The sequence below is a fragment of the Galleria mellonella genome, unplaced genomic scaffold (assembly GCF_026898425.1).
Source record: "Galleria mellonella isolate WM207_F2 unplaced genomic scaffold, CSIRO_AGI_GalMel_v1 utg300, whole genome shotgun sequence".
Lineage (NCBI taxonomy): Eukaryota > Metazoa > Arthropoda > Insecta > Lepidoptera > Pyralidae > Galleria > Galleria mellonella.
The window spans coordinates 457,629-477,274 of record NW_026442068.1 but is presented as its reverse complement, the minus strand read 5'-3'; the positions used below and the strand labels follow the sequence as shown (position 1 = coordinate 477,274).

The following is a 19,646-nucleotide window of genomic DNA, read 5'->3' as shown; positions in this document are numbered from 1 at the left end:
GTATACACTACACTAAATGTACGATGTGTTTGTAATGCGTCGTCACGAAGCGTCACGACACGCCAGTGTATACCTAGCTTTACCCTACATCCGACAACACTATCGACTATTGTGGCAGTGACAAAAATATAATTCTTTTTGCGCTTAAGAACTCTATGTATGTATACTTTAGATATAATTTAGTATCCCGTCGAGAACAAGGATCGTTTTCACAAAATATTTCTCTGCCTAACCATTCGAACGCCTAATATTATACTAATGGAGATAGATAATTTAGTCGGGTATATTACTTTTGTATCAGCCACCGCGATGTTTGAACAATCGAAACAAAATTATCTAACGATGTAGGCCAGTTTGAAGATTATCCAGAAACAGTATTGAGCGAAATTTAACACACTACGAAATATCTCTGCCATGCATTCGACACAAATACACCCCTGCCCTCCCCTCACTGCCCATTTATTTGAGATCAAATATCAAGTCCATATTGTTAAACAAAATAATTTTGTCTTTCTGATTTTGGTGTCGAATTTCACTACAAAAATAATTTATAAAAAAAAAAATGCGAGCCAATAAAATATGGCACTACTATCAGTGCTGAAAAATTATACTAGATTTTTTAATTTATTAAAAAATAATATGTAATCAGTACATTGGAAATCCTCCAAAAAAGAAGTCTAACTGTAGAAAGCATACGATTCCATAAACACACCGACAATCAGGCACCAACTTGACTACTAGAGAAATTTTCCTATTACACTTTTTTAGGTCCGTACCTACTGCGAGCGCGTACGCAAATGCATGTCGCCGTCTCGCTCGTGGCCGTAAAATAGAGCGAGACAGACATATATACAAGTTCGAACGAGCTCGAGTGCCGTCCTCTAATATAGACACAAGAGCTTTACAATGTGCAAAGGTCAGTCGTTAATTTATTGGGACTGACAAATGCATATAAATACAATTCAAGAAGTTTACAAACAAAAGGAGACTGGCGTGAACACATTACTGTAGTGTAAACGGATTGGAGAATAACCATCTGTGATTTAGCATCTCTATTTTATTTCTTGAACTCCGTATAAGGTGTGAGAGAGATGGAAGACACGCGAAAGGCCTATCTGTGTTCACGGTGCTATCTCATTCAGTTATAAACTTCTCGATACAACCCTAACGCCCTTTTATACGCAATATACACCCATCAGTATTACTAGAGACACTTTACACACTACAATGAAACTAATACATAATCTCTTCTCTTTTACAAATCGAAAAGCGAAAGTTTGAAAATACATCGTGGTGTTTTCTATATTTCATCCTAACTTAAAGTTTATAGGCACTAACTAAAAACACTAGCGAGATCGTGTGAGCACAGAACACAATTGCTTCATTTGTAAAATCCCTTATGACTAAAAGGCAATAATACGTTTATACAACTTTTGTATAAGGGACCTCCAAAAACATTATCATCTAGATTGTGGATATTTTATTCACTAATTGTAATTTGTCTATTGACCGTATTGTATCAAAGTCATTGGCGTTGTTTTCGATTATTGTATCAAAATATGGGGGCTACGTTATTATAAAAGTAATGGATATAGCAATTTTATATATATCACCAATTAATTTAGCAGATTTTTGCATATCTATATCTATATATATATATATATATATATATATATATATATATATATATATATATATATATATATATATATATATATATATATATGTGGATTTTATCAGTATATCAAGAATTACGTAGTATGGAAAATATCAGATATTGTTTAGAAATCAATTAAAAAAGAATGGCAACATTCAAGTTTATGGAACATTTACACAATTTTATAGGGGGTAGTTGCATAATGACGAATGGCACCTAATACTGGTCAGTCCTTAAAACTATATTATTTCAAATATACAAAAAACAAATGTGGATATATTCCTTTCTATCGAGTCAAGTCTATCAGCGAACCAATAATTCTATTAATAAGCTTTCTTTCAAATATTGTCCAGACAATCTAGAAATTGTCGCCATTGCTAGATACTGCCATAAAACGATCAGGTGTTCGAAAGAGAAACTACCAGAAAAGTGAAAAACTAATATTATCTCTACACAAAATTATAATTGAAATGGATAAACAAATCTTTGCCAAATAAAAGGGCAACAAAAAACTGGAGATATAATAAAGGAAAAAAAATCATTTGCTCAAGTAACATAAATTATTGCTGTGGTTTAGAAGTCTATGATAAAGACTTGAACAAGTCTTAGATTGCCTCATAAACTATGCACAAACATCAGGCGCTTGGGCCACGAAATAAGTCTGTCCAGTACTAGGTGTCACTAGCGATAATAGTATTTTTTCTTACCAACGTCTTATTAAACTTTTTAAGAATGCTTATGCAGAGTTTACTTTTATTTTGATTTTTTTGTTTTTATACAACTTAGAATGGCAAACAAGCTGACGACCCACCTGATGGAAAGTGGTAACCGTCGCCTATAGACATGAGCAGTACCATGGACATAACAGAGTATATTGTTTCGCCCATGATACCCCTCATGCGTTGCCACTCCTGAGGACTCAGGTGTTATTCCTCTGTACCCAGTAAATTCACGCCATATCCCACCCTTCAAACCGAAACATAGCCATGCAAACACAACTGCTTCACGGTTGAAAGACGAATGGGACAGAGGTACCCAAGCAATCGACTTTTGTACAAAGTCTCCCTCTGGTAAATTATACTTTGTTGACTTAATTTTTTCATATATAAAATTAAATATTTTAAATTTAAGTATCTGTCACTAGAGGACATTATTTACTTATATACACTAAAATTAGCTTTATGTATAAATACAATTATGAAACCAATCTGTAAGTATATGTATTCAAAATAAATTTAGCACTGACAGAATTATAAAGTAACAAACCTATAAACAATACAATCGAATTGAACCTCCTTTTTTAAATCAATTGAAAAAAAGCAAAAAAAATACCACAGAATTTTATGAGTGCGTAGTCTTCTATTGTAAAGGTGACATTTATATTCCAAAAGGGTGGTAAAATCAATCATAAACAATGACTGTTTAAAAATGCTTAAATTTAAGTTTATATAAATTAATTTATTTCTTTCTTTGAAATTTGGTTCACGGTTACAGATTATTACAATATATATTGCAATAAATATATGATAAAACACTTTTCTGTCAACGTGTGTCCTTTATTTCTAAATGTTGCCATTCTTTTGAAAGATATCCTATAAAATACTAATATGCAAAGAAGTTAAATTTATCTATTCAGCAAGTTGTCATAGCCAAAGAATTAACAATCACATACTATTTATATTTCCATTACTTATATAATATAAAACCTATCCCTCCGTTATTAATTTAACACGATTTACGTACTATAAAAAATCACTTATCAGTGGTAACACCTGGATGTATAACCGATGGAATATTTAAAAATAAAACTTGTACCATAACTTTTAAACATATCCTGTCTATTAGTGACGACTCTGTCGATACAAAATGTTACTGGTGTTGCCATTTTATAAATTGTGCGTGAGAATCGGTTATTGAACTATTAAGTCTTATCACATAGTGTTATTGCTAAAAGTACATATATTCTGTTCTTTCTTATTTGGCACATTTAGTAAACAATCTTGGCGCGTCTTTCTATCAAAAATAAATAAAAAAAAAAAAATAAAGAAACGATAACTTGATCAGTTCTAGACTGTAGACAATTCCCATTTATAAATCAATAGGGTTCATTATTGGTATTATATAATTATTCACAGGGCAATATAAAAAAAAAAATAAACGACTAATTTCATTAAAAAGACGTGTCAAGATTATTTACTAAACATATCATGTAATTAAAAAAAATGTTTACAGTTGATGCTAAAGTACAATAAAACTAAACACAACATGAATGGCAGTGAAAACTACATTGGACATAAATACGTAGACAGCTGTTGATTCTGTAAAGCGTCGTCGAGATTGCTTCAATAAAACTGGAACACAAAAACTGGAACTCGAAAACGTCGAATATCAAAATTGAACTCTATAAACCTTAACGCTAAGTGTGTGTTTCGTTTGATATGACTAACGCGGGACAACTTGATATTAAGTGAACACTAACTACATCGTTATTGGTATATCCTGTGCTGTGTCGAGGCACTTGGTGAGTGATGACGGAAGAGTTGGTACACCGAATACTACATTCGTGGTCACGCACCCAACCACAGACATGAATGGAGATAGATGGCGCAACTGTTCTTGGTACTTAGTACCCTCGAGAGAGCCTACTTGGACTATGGTAAATTTTTTCGACTATGGCTAAATTGGTTACTTATGTAGTCATGTGAAGTGGAAATCTCAGGTAATGTGGCCGATTTTCGTATTACTAGTACCAATTTTAATCCCTGCTCCTATACTGAGTAGAATTTACATTAAACAATCTTAATTGTTGGACAAATGCAATATTATTTTATGCAATTTGCTAACAATAAACAACGTTTTTAATGTAATAGCAAGCATATATTTTATTGATTTTAAATGTTTGACAAGTACACGATTATTTTTTAAAGAACTTTGTCGCTATTTGCTAACAATAAATAGCGTGTGTGATGTAATATTGCAAGAGTATATTCTATTGAATTATATGTTGTTGTAGGAAGGTCCATATAACTGGTTACTTCATTATTTTGTTTATTTCCACTACATTTAGTATGTGTGAACAACTGACACGATATAGATAAGTATAGATTTAATAACGGTTGGAGATCGGTTATTGGTAGGGAAGTTTTAGACTTCTATCATTAGTGGTGATCAGTCTCCGTATCAAACTTTGATACACATAATAATGGCAGCGGAATTAAACAGAACAATAATAATGAAGTAACTAGTGAGTGCATTATAACTGTTACACGTTTGGTCACTTGCGTCGTCTATCCGTATCAATGTCTCTGCATCCGAGACCATCCGTACTGGCACCTCAAGCGAAAGCAAGTCGAGACGCGGGGTAATTACAACTAAACGAAACCACATCGATAAAGCGACGATCGCAAATTATTCTAAGCTAAACCGAATCACGATTCAATACAAACTAGTATGTACAGGTTGGCAGTGATGCGTATCGCTGGTCGACTGTGTCGCTACTGCGACACTACTCCTTAAACTAACTTAAAGTATTCAGACTACTCGCCCGTTCGGCGACTCGGACACGTCCAACTAAATCGAACACTCGAATAGAATCTATTGTACATCAAAACTCGATTAGCGAAACGAACCGGGCACTCTAATATTTTTTACACATCGCACTAATTATTTACATATTTTCTCGCAACCGAACCCGTCGCATTCGGCGAGCGAGATCCGCCCGTGCGCGGACGCGATAAAGCTCAAAACGCCGACAAACCGATCAATATCATTATAAAAAAGTAAGCATCAGTCTTGTGAATAAATTTACGTCTGCTACAATCAACTAGCAGTCTATGAACCGCGTCGCGGGCCGTCAACGAATCTTTGGCGAGAATTTTCCTAAATCGGATATCGTCGGCCACCCGCCCGGTGGAGAATCAACATCTGTCCGCTCGAGCCGCGTCACCCGCCACATTACGCCACAAACAATGCAAACTTATTTTGCTATAGAAGAGCAAACGTAATTATGAAGGTGGATTTAGATCAACAAACTAATAGAACAATAGAACCAGCGCGAGAACATAAAGTAGATAAAATTGATTGCGAAATAAAAATCAAAATAAAATCCTCCAAAACGGAGAAAAACGAGTATTCGCTCGTAAGATCTAAATCCACCTTGAAATTACCACTTAGAGACGAGCCGTCGCGTGGCGATGCGGCGCGAGCCAAAAGAGCATCGAAGTTATCGACCGCACGGCCAGAAGCAGTTCCCGCCGTAGCGACGTCCGAGTTTCCTCTTCTTGGCGCCGCTCACGGCCGGCTCGCGGTCGGCGGCTGCCGCGTACAATGCTGCGGGGTCCTCTGCAACGCACTCCAGTCTCTCACCTGCACGCTTTTGCTTGGCGAGCAAGTTGGACAACACGCGTGACGACGTGCAGTGCCGCGCTGGCAACTGCCGTGCTGTAGTGCTGGTTGAAGCGACTGGAGGGGCCACGGGCGCCGCTTGTACCGGGGCGGCCTTGTACGACATGCAGAATTGCTCGTACACGACCACCTTCGTGTGGACCGGCAGCGACGCTATCTCGACCCTCTTGATGCGTTGCACCTCCTTCTCTGGCACCCACTCGTCTTCGATTCTGTAATGCAAAAAGAGCATTTAGTGGCAGAATAGGAGTGTGCCACACAGTGGCGGCTGCAAACACAAAGTGGGCATAGAGTAGCGTCACTAGATCCATTAGTTATGGTACTAGTGACGCTACAATGCTGGCGCCATCTAGAGAAGTAAAATGTAAATGTTAACTTCACAATGAAGTGTGTTTGCAGCTTTGGGTTGCAATCCCGCTATGAGAACATGTATATGAAGTCAAATAATAATAGACACCATGCAACTACCAAGCCGTAAACAAAAGTTCGATCGAAGTAGAAGAACCATCATCTATGTGTTATTTGGGAACTGATAATAAGTGGCATCAATGAACTAACACTGAATAAAAAGTAAAACGAAAGCTCCAGTAGGAAAAGCAGTCTAACAGATAACGCCCGAATTTTGGGACTGGCAACCCAAGAAGTCGCTAGCAAAAATTTTCATATCAGATTTCTTTTGCTTCGCCAATACAATAATGTTAAATGACAATATTTTATTGGTCAAACAAAATTGTTAGTTTCCAATCAATTCGACAGGTATGCTAGCAACTAAAGTTTATCCACCTGTGTGGCACGTAAGGTAACATTTCCATGCTAAACATGAATATTGTAGGACCAACTGCATGCTGTAAAGCGAAAATGTGTAAATTGCTATACGAGATATGAGTCAATTTAGACTACATGAGAACTGAAGCCCATGTAAATATCTTGATAATGGGAAACTAGCTATGAAGTTAAATAAATCGGCTAATTAATCCATTAGAGACATTAATTCCTTGAGCGTAAGCATGAATTTGATAATTATGTACCTTTACTTTTTCTGCATATGCAGACACTTTCTTTTTCATCTGTACAATTTTTAGATTCTTTCAATGAAACCCTTACACAGTTGTTAAATATATAAGTTACAACAAAAGTTAGTATATACATGAACACTGACACAGTGTTACAATTTGTTAAACATTCAATAGTAATATAAATCAATTCTAATTTTAAATACATATTTATTATTCGTATTAAGTAAATTTTTCTTAAAAAATTGTCACATTTTAAATTGTTTTTTTCTTTTCTTTTTGCAACAATACTTCTTTCAATTTATTTTTCAATATATGAATTTTATTTTTATTATTATATAGTGATAAACCGATATCATGACTGTGTGACTTAACGAAATGATTACAAGCGCAAAAAAATATTAAAATGAACTATGATGACACCCACCTGTTTTTTTACCTGATCAAGTTACATACATATTTAATATCCGATAAACTCTGTGCTGGAGAGTAGATCGTTTAATATGTTAATAAATTGAGGTAACGTTGTACTTGTATGAGTGTAACAAATTTAATGTTATAGCCTCACTAATTATGGACTCTATATATACTATGTTAAGGCTCATATTGACAATCAAAACGATGATATGTAAAAATTAATGGGAACTGTAAATAAAATTTGAGAGTTAAAATACACTATCCACACTCCAAACTGATATTGTATTGTAGAATGCAGATACTGAAGCAGAAATTACATCGATTATAGAGTTTTGTATAACACCTTAGTCTTTAGGAATGGTAACGCATATCCTGGACGAAACAGTATACTCTGTTATTACCATGGTACATAGGCGACGGTTACCACTTTCTATCAGGTGGACCTACAGCCTGTTTGCCATTCTAAGTTGCATATCTTTGGGTAGTAACAATGCAGTGATATTGTACCAAGTTTGAAATACAAAAGATTTATTTGACATTTCACATAGAAATCATTATACCAGCCATTACTGTCAATTGCTGAACATAGATAGGCCTTTCCCATTAGGGAAGTGTTGCTAGTAGTTGATCACGCTTAGCTAGCGGGCTTATAACCATATTTAAGCTTTAGGGATGTTTTAAGAGGGACGCTGATGCCCATTCCTCGAACATTAAGTTTTCTTAGTCGCCTCTTACGAGCCAAAGGAAAGACTGTACTTCATTCTTATTTATCACATTCATATGCTTTTTTTTATATAATTTATAATTTAAGATTGTTTGCCGACTGCTTTAACCATGCTGTGTGTACACCTGTCTGGGTCTCAATCTAGTTCAAACTATTATCTTTATATAAATGTTCATAATGTTATTGATTGTAACCTGTTGTGTATACCTTTTAATAAATAAAAAAAAAAGGGCTGGCCCATTCTATGCAGGGACTAAACAACATACAAAATAGTTAACATATAGGAATACAAGACAGAAAAACAGTTATTGAGGATTAGATTCTTTCTGTGCACTCCATACCTGGCAAGAAAATAGATTAATACTTCAAAATTTTTCAATCAATATTTAAAATGTAATTTGTACGCGTAAATATAATAGCAAAATTTTAAAATCTTTATATGGTTTTTAAACCATGGCATATGGTTTATGGTTATGAAATGGTGGAATGTAAAACTAGTTCTGTTCACATTTCGTTGAGTATTACCAACAACGGATATTTGGTAAAATAATTTATGTGCATACTCAATGCCAATAAGAATTTTAACAATCTTGTCATGTAAAAGCAATTGATTTTTTTTTTTATGTTTACAGAGGGCAAAATAATTTGGTATAATTCTTATGCCTTCCCTTAGATTAGTTAGATAATATAAAATATATTAATTATTTTTTAAGAACTAATGGATTCCACCTCGAAAGATTAAATTTTTTATATTAAGTTTTAAATATAGAAAATAATGTAATATTGTGTAGTAGTACTATTAGATATTCCTTTAGCAATTTGGGATTAAATAAATCGTTGAAATAAAATTTTAAAGACCAAAAACACGAAGAAAATATTTACATGAAAAAATGAAAGCAATAAAAGATGCCAGGTTAGACAGTGACCTCTAATGCTCTCAATTTCAAGTTTCCCTTAATTTTACAATCATAGTTTTGATTAAATCAATAAATATTAATCTTAACCTTAGTAGAAAATTACTCTTATTGTTACCTTACAATACTTATTAAAAATATCTATTCAAATGCAGTTATTTTAAAATGCTTGTTACTTTGTCAGTTTAAAAATACGTTAAAGTTTATATATTTTTTAGTAATTGCGAAATATATGTGACAAAGTTTTAACTGACCTAATATATTAAATACCTAACAAGTGGAAACACGTCCCTGCCAATAAAGTATGAACCTCAATGCAATTAACAATACTCCCTTAAAAGCACAGATACTAACATTACAAGAGTGTTTGCACGAAAGATGAAAATTAAATAACTCCAAGTTAGGCTTACCTGAAAAACAGGCTACGCTATGATTATGTCGTAACAATAAATATTCAGGTAGAAGTGACACTCTCGTGAATAAAATTATACCTACACACCTACACTGACGATTCGCGTCCAACTCGTGTCCTTTTAAATCAGGGTTTGCAAGCAATAGTTACCGAGTAGATTTCGCTCACTCACACATGTATCGAGTGATTCGTGACATATCGTAAAATTATTTTTTAAATATGAATACAATTTTAACAACCTTCTCAACCTTTGGGTAATCTGAAGGTAATAAAAAGATTTTCGCGGATTACCGTATTCACGAAGGGAGGCACATGAGTATCACTTCTACCGAGTGTATTTATTTTTATGGTTTTGTTATTTGTTAAGGAAAAACCAACATTCTAGATTGCTCTTGACTTGACTAAAACCTACTGTTTACAGAATTTTAATTTTAATAATTTAATATTTTTAATATTTAATTTTAATATTTTTAATTGTTAGCTAAGTAATCCCTCTAATTAGTGATAGAATCTCATTATTCATTTTAATTCTCAAGATATTATTATATCTTGAGTTTTAATAAAGCTTAATAATTAATAAGTAACGCTGCACATCCTAAAGGTTGACTGGTAGAGACTACCTATAGCATAGTCCACCTTCTGTACCACATTTTATTGGTCAATAAAGTTTAAATAAATAAAATAGATATAATTTATAACATAAAAAAAAAATTAAAACGCGGGCATGGAATGTATTTTATATATTCTCATAAATACCCAAAGATACTAGTACATATTTATGTAAAAAGTGCACATTCAGTAGTCTCTGTCACGCGACACGTTTCGTTCAAAATTATTACAAAAATGTAAACAGCAGATAAAACGCAATCAAGATTAATTTGTAAAGTTATTTATTCATTATCCAATAATGTATCAAAATTCTGTGGAACTGATTATCGTATCTTTATTATTTTTTTATAATAAAAATATTTATCGTATTGTCAGTTTTGTTATTAAATCCTTATTATTATTATTATTATAAATATTAAAATGAGTGATTGTCTGTTTATTCGTCATGGTGTTTTACTGCTAAAGCAATTGTCATGAAATTTGGCATGTATATAGTGGGGTCGATTCTGAGACATCATTTCCACGAATCTACATCCTAACTTAATATTTTAATTTGATAGTTTCACGAAATTACTTTATTATGTATAATCAAAAACTAAATTTAAAATAATTTAGACTTACATCTATTAGAAATATAGTTTATAATGGTCTGATATCGCTGTCATATCAAATTGAAATTTTAATTTTAGACATACGTTTCGAGAAATGTCGCTTCAGAATCGACCTTAGTATTTGAGATGGACAAAGATATAGCGTACTTCTGTTCATTTTTGTTCTGACATTACATGTTGATAAAACAATATGCAATAATCTATTCAAATTACTTATATGTAACAAAAAACAGAACGTGGAACGTTTTCAATATTAAATAAAGAATTGTAAATTACGTCCAAATTTAAATTAATTATAGAAATTATTTTCCTAACTATTAATAAATATCCCCTCTATTTCTAGAAAGTGACAAATTGGAGAATCAATCAAGATACGAAACTTAACATCGACCTAATATCAATAGAAATAATGGTTATATAAAGAAAAACCTAAAAACGAATATATTAAATATTGGTTATCCAATATGTATCGAGACGAAGAACCTGATCGAAATCAATATAAATACCACATAGTATGAGCAATATCAAAATGAGTGATGACATTTGTTCCACCATCAACATTCAATATACAGATATAGCAAAGGTATCGAATACCCGATACTATCTGTGCCTAGTAAGAAATTGGGGACAAGTAATAAGAGTTCGGGGCAAGTCATAAGAGTTCGGGGACAAGTAATAAGAGTTCGGGGACAAGTGGTAAGAGAGAGGCAACTTACACATGTGGCGGGAAGTACGTGACAAGCGCCTCGGTGCGGTCGGCGGCGGCGTTGTACCGGGTAGCGCGCAGGGCCGCGTGCAGGGTCAGCGTGTGCTGGCCGGCGGGCTCGCGCAGTGGACACGTGCCGCCCAGCCGCCAGCGCGTGCAGCGGGTCAACCGCCACGCGAGGCCCTCCATCGTACCGGCATCGAAGAAGTCGAACATTCGCGCTGGAATATACACATGGTCTATTTATATATCAGGCCCTTTACAATAAACCCGCCACGGTGGAGGACTGTTAATGAGGACTAGTCTTCACTGTACTGATCATGTCCACAAGCGAAGGTTAACGATTCTAAGTTACATAAGCACAAATCAATGCGGTTCTCCCTGGAAATCTTCGTAGTCATATTACAACAATTATGGGGGGGGGAGGCTTGATGCTAGTCCACGAGTCCAATTGTTAGCGATATACCCTATCAGGTCGACCTCCACATGGTCCCCCCTGGAAACCATCGTGTTGATTTCCAGATGTATTGATCACAATGGACTGACCTGCCGTTTCATTCTCACCTATTATTTCTCACTGGTGTCCTGCGAAATCATTAGCGCTGGCGGGATTACTATTCCATTATCATGCATTAAAAAAAAATACACCAACTAACATCATCCCCACCTATCTATCATCCCTGACTGACACCATGCCAGTGTAAATCAATAGCACACATGAGATATGAATGGTAGTCCTTACCATTCCATTTCCAAATACAAAAAAAAAAAAACTAACGTGCGGCAAAACGTTGGTGTATTGTGAATATATATTTCAATGAAAACAATCATAATTACAACTAAAAAAAAAATAGCAAGAATAATGTTTTATACGTACGTAAGATTTTAAAATATAAATTAGGGTTATTTACAATTAGATCTTCGTGAATATTAAGAATACTCCACTGTTGCGTTCAGCACCTTAATCACGTATCGACTGATGTTGACAATGGGTTTACACATTTACGAGCGAAAAAAATCGGTCTACCCGCTTTTTGTTTTTTTTTTTTTGTATTAATAATAATTGTTCATCAATGAAGATAAAAAAAAAATAATCCTTTTAAACTGGAATGTAATAGTTAATTGAAGTAACGATGTATGGAAGCCGTGATGACGCCACCTATAGTGGAATTTAACGACTGCCTATCATAAATGTCACAGCTAAACGAGCCGTATGATATTACGCCTACATTAGTATTAGTAACAAACAAACTCACTTTCGCATTGATTTTTATTATATATATATATATATATTATATTTTTTAATCAACTTAGAATGGCAAACAATCCAACAGCTCACCTGATGAAAATTGGTAACCGTCGCCCATAGACATCATGGCCATAACAGAGTATACTGTTTCGCCCATGAAACCCCCCATAACTCTGAGAACTAAGGTGTTATGCCTTTGTTCCCTGTAAATTCACTGCCATATCTCACTCTTCAAATTAAAATATAGACATGCAAACACAACTGCTGCACGGTTGAAACACGAATGAGACAGGTGCCCAAGCAATCGAATTTTATACAAAGTACTTTAGTACTTTAGTACTATACTCCTTACTAATATTAGTAAGAATACATGGTATTTGGGATGGAGTAGAACATTAGCTACCTTTATCACATGGACCAAATTGCAGGTCACGGAGCTCTAGTAGCGGATAAAAATTGGTCATCCATAAAAAAAAATAACTTACCAGACCACGGCTGTCGTCTGTACCGCAGCTTCTTGCCATTCCGCCGGATGAGTTTGGAAGCGCTGTCGGTCGACTTCTTGCTGCCGCTGGTGTTCGGTGACGCCTCGTTGAAATGATTGTTCACGTGGCGCTCCAATAATATCTGGAAAGTTCCACGTCCTTGTTACATTTGATTGAAGATGTTGGCTTTTCTCCAACGTTGGAAAGGGCACGGTTTATAATACTTTATTATCCTAGATTGGAGATTGGATTATTTCAAATTTTGTGGGCGTTTCTCGTAACATTAACAGTATTATCAGAATTACCAGTCTATTAAATAGAATAAAATAATTTCAAATGTTTTTTTTTAATGATTACAATTATTACGTTAATTTTGTATTTTATGCACGGAAAAATTACTAATTCACTCTTGCGCCCCCTACCCACATCTATCTGTTTTACTTTAACCAAACGTTGTCTGTAAGAGATTCCCATAGCGAAAAGACCGCCTTTTGTACTTTTATGTATATATTTTTATCTGTACTTTATGCTACTATATTTCACTTGTTTTTTCTAATTGTCATTGTATATTTTTATGTTTTTGATGCTATAAAGTTTTAAATAAATAAGTAATTTTTAATAGCAAAATTAATAGTTTACTCCATTTAAAATACACGAAATCGCATAAATTTGCGTTATGTTGCGGTTAAATAAAAAATCCGAATAAAATTAAATATGTATACATATTTAATTTTGTTCGGATTGTTAATGATATATTTATTGCTACTTCGTTTTATGAATAACAATAAATTAGTACGTAACCACGTTATACTACATCAATGGGTTATAACAAAATAAACTATTAAAAAAGGCTCCGTAGTCATTAAGTTAAAATTTAAAAGAACTGTTAACCTTTATAAAATTATCAAAATTAAGCATTAAAATCGTTTCAATTTTTTTGAAAAATTGACAGGTAATGCAAACGCTATTAGTCTTACGAGAAACAGAATAGCCAATTAAAATTACTATAAATTTTGATAATTTCTGCCAATTTGTATAGATTCTCTATAGAAATGAACATCCGCCTGTAAAGAAATCCTTATGAGTTAGTTACGCCTAACACAATACTTGATTTATTCCTTTGGAGTTGACGTCCGTCGCCATGTTGTGGTAAAAAGAAAGTAAAAATCGACGACGCAAGCGCAGGCTATGTTTATTTTTAATTCCTTTTTAGATACAAAATTAGTATGGAGTAAGGATTGAGTTTGAATTGCTTACAGCGTCAGAATATAGGTATATGGTGTTGATATGTAATCTAGGAGGATTAAACCATAATATAATTCCTCAAAACCTCAAAGCATTAATATGATCTATGTAACAATTATAAAGAAAATAACAATAACACTCTTTTAACATAATTTAAGAATTTCGAATCCTTATCACAGTAACACGAATCAAGTGTGAGAAGCCGAATGTTTAGCTTGTTTATCAAAAAATATACAAACAGTAAAATAGATAAAAATAAATGTAAGCATAAACAAATTTTTAGAAACATATGTAAATAAAATATATTTATAAACATAATGACGATAGGGATACCTTTTGAAAATGTTTTCAAATATATTGACTAGTAATACAAACACATTACCAGTACTAGGGCGTAGAAAACTTATAAATAGTATTTTTATTGTTGAAAACTACTAATTTATTTATTTGAAATGAACTCAAATAAATGAATTCAAAAATTTTTATTTGCAGTACATTTTTCAACACCATATCTAAAGAATAAGAAAAGCATAATAGTATCATTTTATTCATTAGTATATTTAATACGCATAGCGAAAAACAATTAGTGGTAGCAATTTACAACTTGCACTGGCATCGTCGAAATATACAATAAATTTATTTTATAACGGAAATAATAAATAAATTTATTGCTCTGTAAAAAACAATAACAGTCCGTAGTGTGCTGATCTATGTGGAGGATACTTCTGTCTCATCAGAAGAGCCTCTTCAGTCCTTAGGAAATAAAAGACACACAGATTTATCGTCCGAATTATAGGTTGACTTACTTGTACCCTAGTTTCGAGCTACTTCATCACAAAAAGAGAAATTAGACAATGTTGTCTCCTAAAAGACATTTAGAAGTAAATTGAAACGACATAATAGGGGCTTAGAAAATAATGTTCCAGTAATAATTTGATTTAATCTTCTATTGGAAAATTAACAGAGGTAATCTAAACAATTAATTGACTAATAAATGAGAAGAAAGTCAATGACCATATAATAGGAATTACACTAAATACATTTTGAACAAAGTAAATGATCCAACCACTAGTGGAGGCGATAGGACGATACGAGTATATAAATACATAATAATGATGATAATGATGATGAAAAAATAAACAAAACTATTTCGACAACAGTAAATATTTATAATTGATATAATAATTATCTTAATAGTACACCTCGGGTGCATAGTCTTATCCGAAGATCCACTATGTCTTAAGAGGACACTAAATAAATTTATCAATAGGTACACAAATACAAAACAAACAATCTTATCTCATTTGACGAGTTCATTAAAGAATACCAACATAACTAACCGTCAGAACGATATAGACAATAACCCATTCAGTGCAAATGAAGAAAGAGAGTGTTATTGTGGATTCGTTTTGGCGATGAGCATCCTGGATATAAGGATAAGAAGACTTGTTGTAGTATAGAGGTATAAAATTACAGAGGATCGATTAAATGGTGAATTATTGTCACCTATAACATTGAAATTACTATATTGAAACGAATTGCCATTTAATATTTTGGAGTCTGCTTTGTAATTGCATTTGTCCGGTCTGTTGACTTGTCAATGCAAATAATTTCAAGGCTTAAATGACTAAAGTAACTGAAAGCAAGATTATAGGACAAAGGCACTGGGATTAAAACGGATTATCAAAGAACGTAATTATACCTGAGTAGAAAATCGCCTCTCGCAGCCGTCGACTATGCACTTGAAGGGTTTGTTTCCGCCGTGTGAGAGAGCGTGCCGCTCCAGCCACAGCCTTGAGCACGAAGGTTTGCCACGGACCTTGCACTGTTCCCATAAGCACACGTAATTCTCTTTCCCCGCTTGGGTTTCCACGTGGACAGTCTGAAAATTTAAACAAAAAATATATAAATCAAATTATTATAAGTATTAAGTATCTAAATTTTCCTTGGGAATGTTGTTACACATATTTATAAATCACTGTTTTATATTGGTGATTAATTAAAAGGCAATGAGATTAAATTTAAATTAAATCACAACATATTCTGTAAAGGCTGTACAGATTGATATTTGTTAGTCTTTTCCTACAAAAATTACAGAACGCATTTGAATAAAATTTGATACACGGATACATTCTAACATATAGAATACAGCTAGCAAGTATTTAGAGTAAATACGGAATGTAACGCATGTTAAAATATTTCATTAGTTTAGAATGCGATTAACTACAGAGTAAATTTCAAGTCTTTCATATGGAGATAGACATATTATAGATATAAAGGCTTATTTTTCCAAAAAGAAATGTATTTGTCATATATAGAGTATATTTTATAAGTAAAAAAATTACCTGTAAATGCTCCAACAGATCACTATCACTATCAAGCTCCCGCTTGCAGTTCTCCCACAAACACACCGTAACCGTGGATGTCGTATCAGTACTAGATGTCCTTTTATCACTGCCGGCCTTTATCGGATTCCTGGGTGGGAACCGCAACGTTTTTGGCTGTTTCAGAATAGGACTTTTCTGACTGCTTTGCACTTCCACTGAACACACACTCACACTTAACGATAAAGAGGAATCCTCATCACACTCTTTGCTAGTTTGCGAGTCACTCGGCGAGTCGATGGATTTATCTGTACCTATTCCAGATTCAGACGACTCTGTGGTGGCGTTACAGAAATTTGCTTCTATCACAGTACTTTGAACGTTTGACGAAACGTCCTTCAGAACAGTTATTTGTGTGAATATAGTTTCTTCTCGCCTCGCAACTTCTTCCACTTTTCTCAGTTCCTCGCCTGTTGCGTCAATTCTTATTTCTTTCTCTTTTTCTTCTGAAGTCTTACACTCCCTCAATTTCTCCAACGTTAACTCTTCAATTTTTTCCGATAAACTAACTTGTGCAAAAGGCCTCGACAACATTTTATTATTATCTAATGGAACAATGTTATTATTAACAGTTTTTGACAGCCATGGTATATCACACTTCGGACTTACATCACTTATTTCTGGTTCGTTAACAGTGCTACTGGGTGGTTCAGTACCCTGAATTGGATTGTCGGGCGGTTTTACTGGCGCTATCGGTATACTACTCGTATGTAGTGTTTGAGTTGTAAAGTTGGCTACGATAGGCGGAGGATGATGTACTATCGGATTTGAACAAGTAGACTGTGAAGACGATGCTGTGTGTGTATTCGCGTAACTCCAAGTTTCTTTCACATTTATATTTGGCACAGACGTGACAATAAATCCAGGTTGTGGCATCAATACAGGATGACTTAAGTTAACCGTGTAATTAGATTTTGGTTGTACTGTCATTCCGACGGGTTGCATTCCTGTGACATTTTTATTCATCACTGGAATAGATTGACTTGTAACTGGTGCCGGTTTATTGACATTTGTATATGCGGACGTCATTGTGTTTGCTAGTTTTAAAAGTGTGCCATTTATAAGAATTTGCGCCGCTTGCTGATTTTGTAAATGGTCTTGCCGTTGTGGTGTTAACTGTGCAGTCTGCGGTAAAACAAAGTTTGGCATTTTCGCCATTAAATTAGGTATTTGTACGACGGCTCCATTCAGATTTTGTACGAGTGGGAATACAAATTGTCCATTTAATTTTGTGGGACTCGAAACATTGACATTAGGTCGACTGAAAGTCATATTAGTTTGTTGATTTATAGTTTGTGCCGGTATACCGTTCTGAGGTATTCTTAAAGCCGTTAGCATTACATTCTGTGGAACAGCAACAAAAGATGCTAAATTGCTGGATGTCACAGTGCCATTGCATGCTTGAGGGATGTTTAGTTGGCAATTCTGGAAATTAGTTACAGGTGCGTTTAAATTACCGATATTACTGTTTACTGTCATTGAAACTTGGCGAACACCATTTGGAATATTTATCTTTGGTGCTGTGTTACCCTCACCAGACAAACCCTTTATGGTTGAACTCTGAATCGAATTAACACAATTTTGTTTTTGTAATTGCACTTGTTTTAGATTATTTGCTTTGGACCAGGTCATGTTTTTACTGTTAGCTATACATGCTGATGATTTTCGATTTGTTCTTTTAGTCTGTTGTGCAGTTTTCTTTAGCGCATCTTTTTTCATAGGTGCTAGCTTGGAAGTAATAGGATTTAAACTTAAATTATTCGATCCACATGTAACACCATTCATTTTATTATCTAACTTAGTAGTAGAACTCACGACGCCATTTATTCTAGTAGTATCAGGTTTAGAAACAGTATTTCTTTTTGGTGACTGACTTATAGACGTTGCTGGCGCAATTCTTAGTCCAACTAAGTTATTTGATGCTGGTATCGGTACCTTCTGCTTATTTAATGGACATGTATTATTTACGTTTATCATTCCATTGGCGGATGGGTCTGTTGGCATTTTTATGTCATGGTTTTGTTTTTTACCGTCAACCAACCCGTTTAGAAGACCATTCGTAAATTTTTCTTTCGTGAATGATTCCGTCGCTTGTCGAACTTCAACGAAACCATTCATATTCGTGTGACTTTTGTCTTTATTATCTTTCGGCTTATTGAAATCTACCATTCCGTTAAGATTTCCGCTTGGCATTATTTTGCTGAGATCTGTAGGTTTCGTGGAGTCAAAAATAGCGTTAGATGATTGATTTGCCGCTTTTCTTGAAGCAACTTCAGCTTGCTTACTGACATCCATTAACACTTTAGGACTTAGCGTCTGTGATATGTAAGAGATGTACTTCTCAAGGTCGTGTGTGACGCCGTTTTTAGGCAGGCATTTTCTTTTGGTGTCATCATTGCTTGCTGTATTAGAATCGCGCTTCAGACCATTTTGTGGCTTCATCTTGTGGCTAAAATATTCTGTGATACGACGGTGAATGGATTGCTGTGACCGGCGTACAGGAGCGGGCTGTACCGCGAGGCGTCGCGGTGCCGGCGGCGCCGGGTCGCTCGCCCAGGGCGGCATGCGCGATCCCGCGCTCTCTTCTGCGGTGCCACACGACGACTCAGGGCTGCGCGGTGAGCCAGGTTCGGTGATATCGCTACCGCTGCAACCGCCACTTTCCGTCGGACTCAGCACCGCCACGCCACTGAAACAACACATAATAACAATTAGACAAATTTTTAATATACAGCGGAGTCAATGACACATTGATATCTCGAGCGATTCTCAATTCATGATGTCACAGATCACGTTAAATGACTATCAGCTGTTGA

The 19,646-nt window shown here is 34.5% G+C and overlaps 1 protein-coding gene across 4 annotated transcripts in view; it reads right to left on the bottom strand.

The window, feature by feature from the left end:
* Window positions 1-1,687: 1,687 nt before the first annotated feature.
* Window positions 1,688-19,646, bottom strand: part of LOC113523460 (zinc finger protein jing homolog) — a 173,707-nt gene continuing 155,748 nt past the window's right edge. For all 4 annotated transcript variants that reach the window (XM_052895700.1, XM_052895702.1, XM_052895699.1 and 1 more), the window contains exons 2-6: window positions 16,792-19,519; window positions 16,149-16,328; window positions 13,202-13,343; window positions 11,478-11,688; window positions 1,688-6,273 (exon numbers count right to left, since the gene is read on the bottom strand). In XM_052895700.1, coding sequence (XP_052751660.1) covers window positions 5,880-6,273; window positions 11,478-11,688; window positions 13,202-13,343; window positions 16,149-16,328; window positions 16,792-19,519 — 3,655 coding nt within the window. In that variant the 3' untranslated portion in view covers window positions 1,688-5,879. The remainder of the gene's footprint in view (window positions 6,274-11,477; window positions 11,689-13,201; window positions 13,344-16,148; window positions 16,329-16,791; window positions 19,520-19,646) is intronic.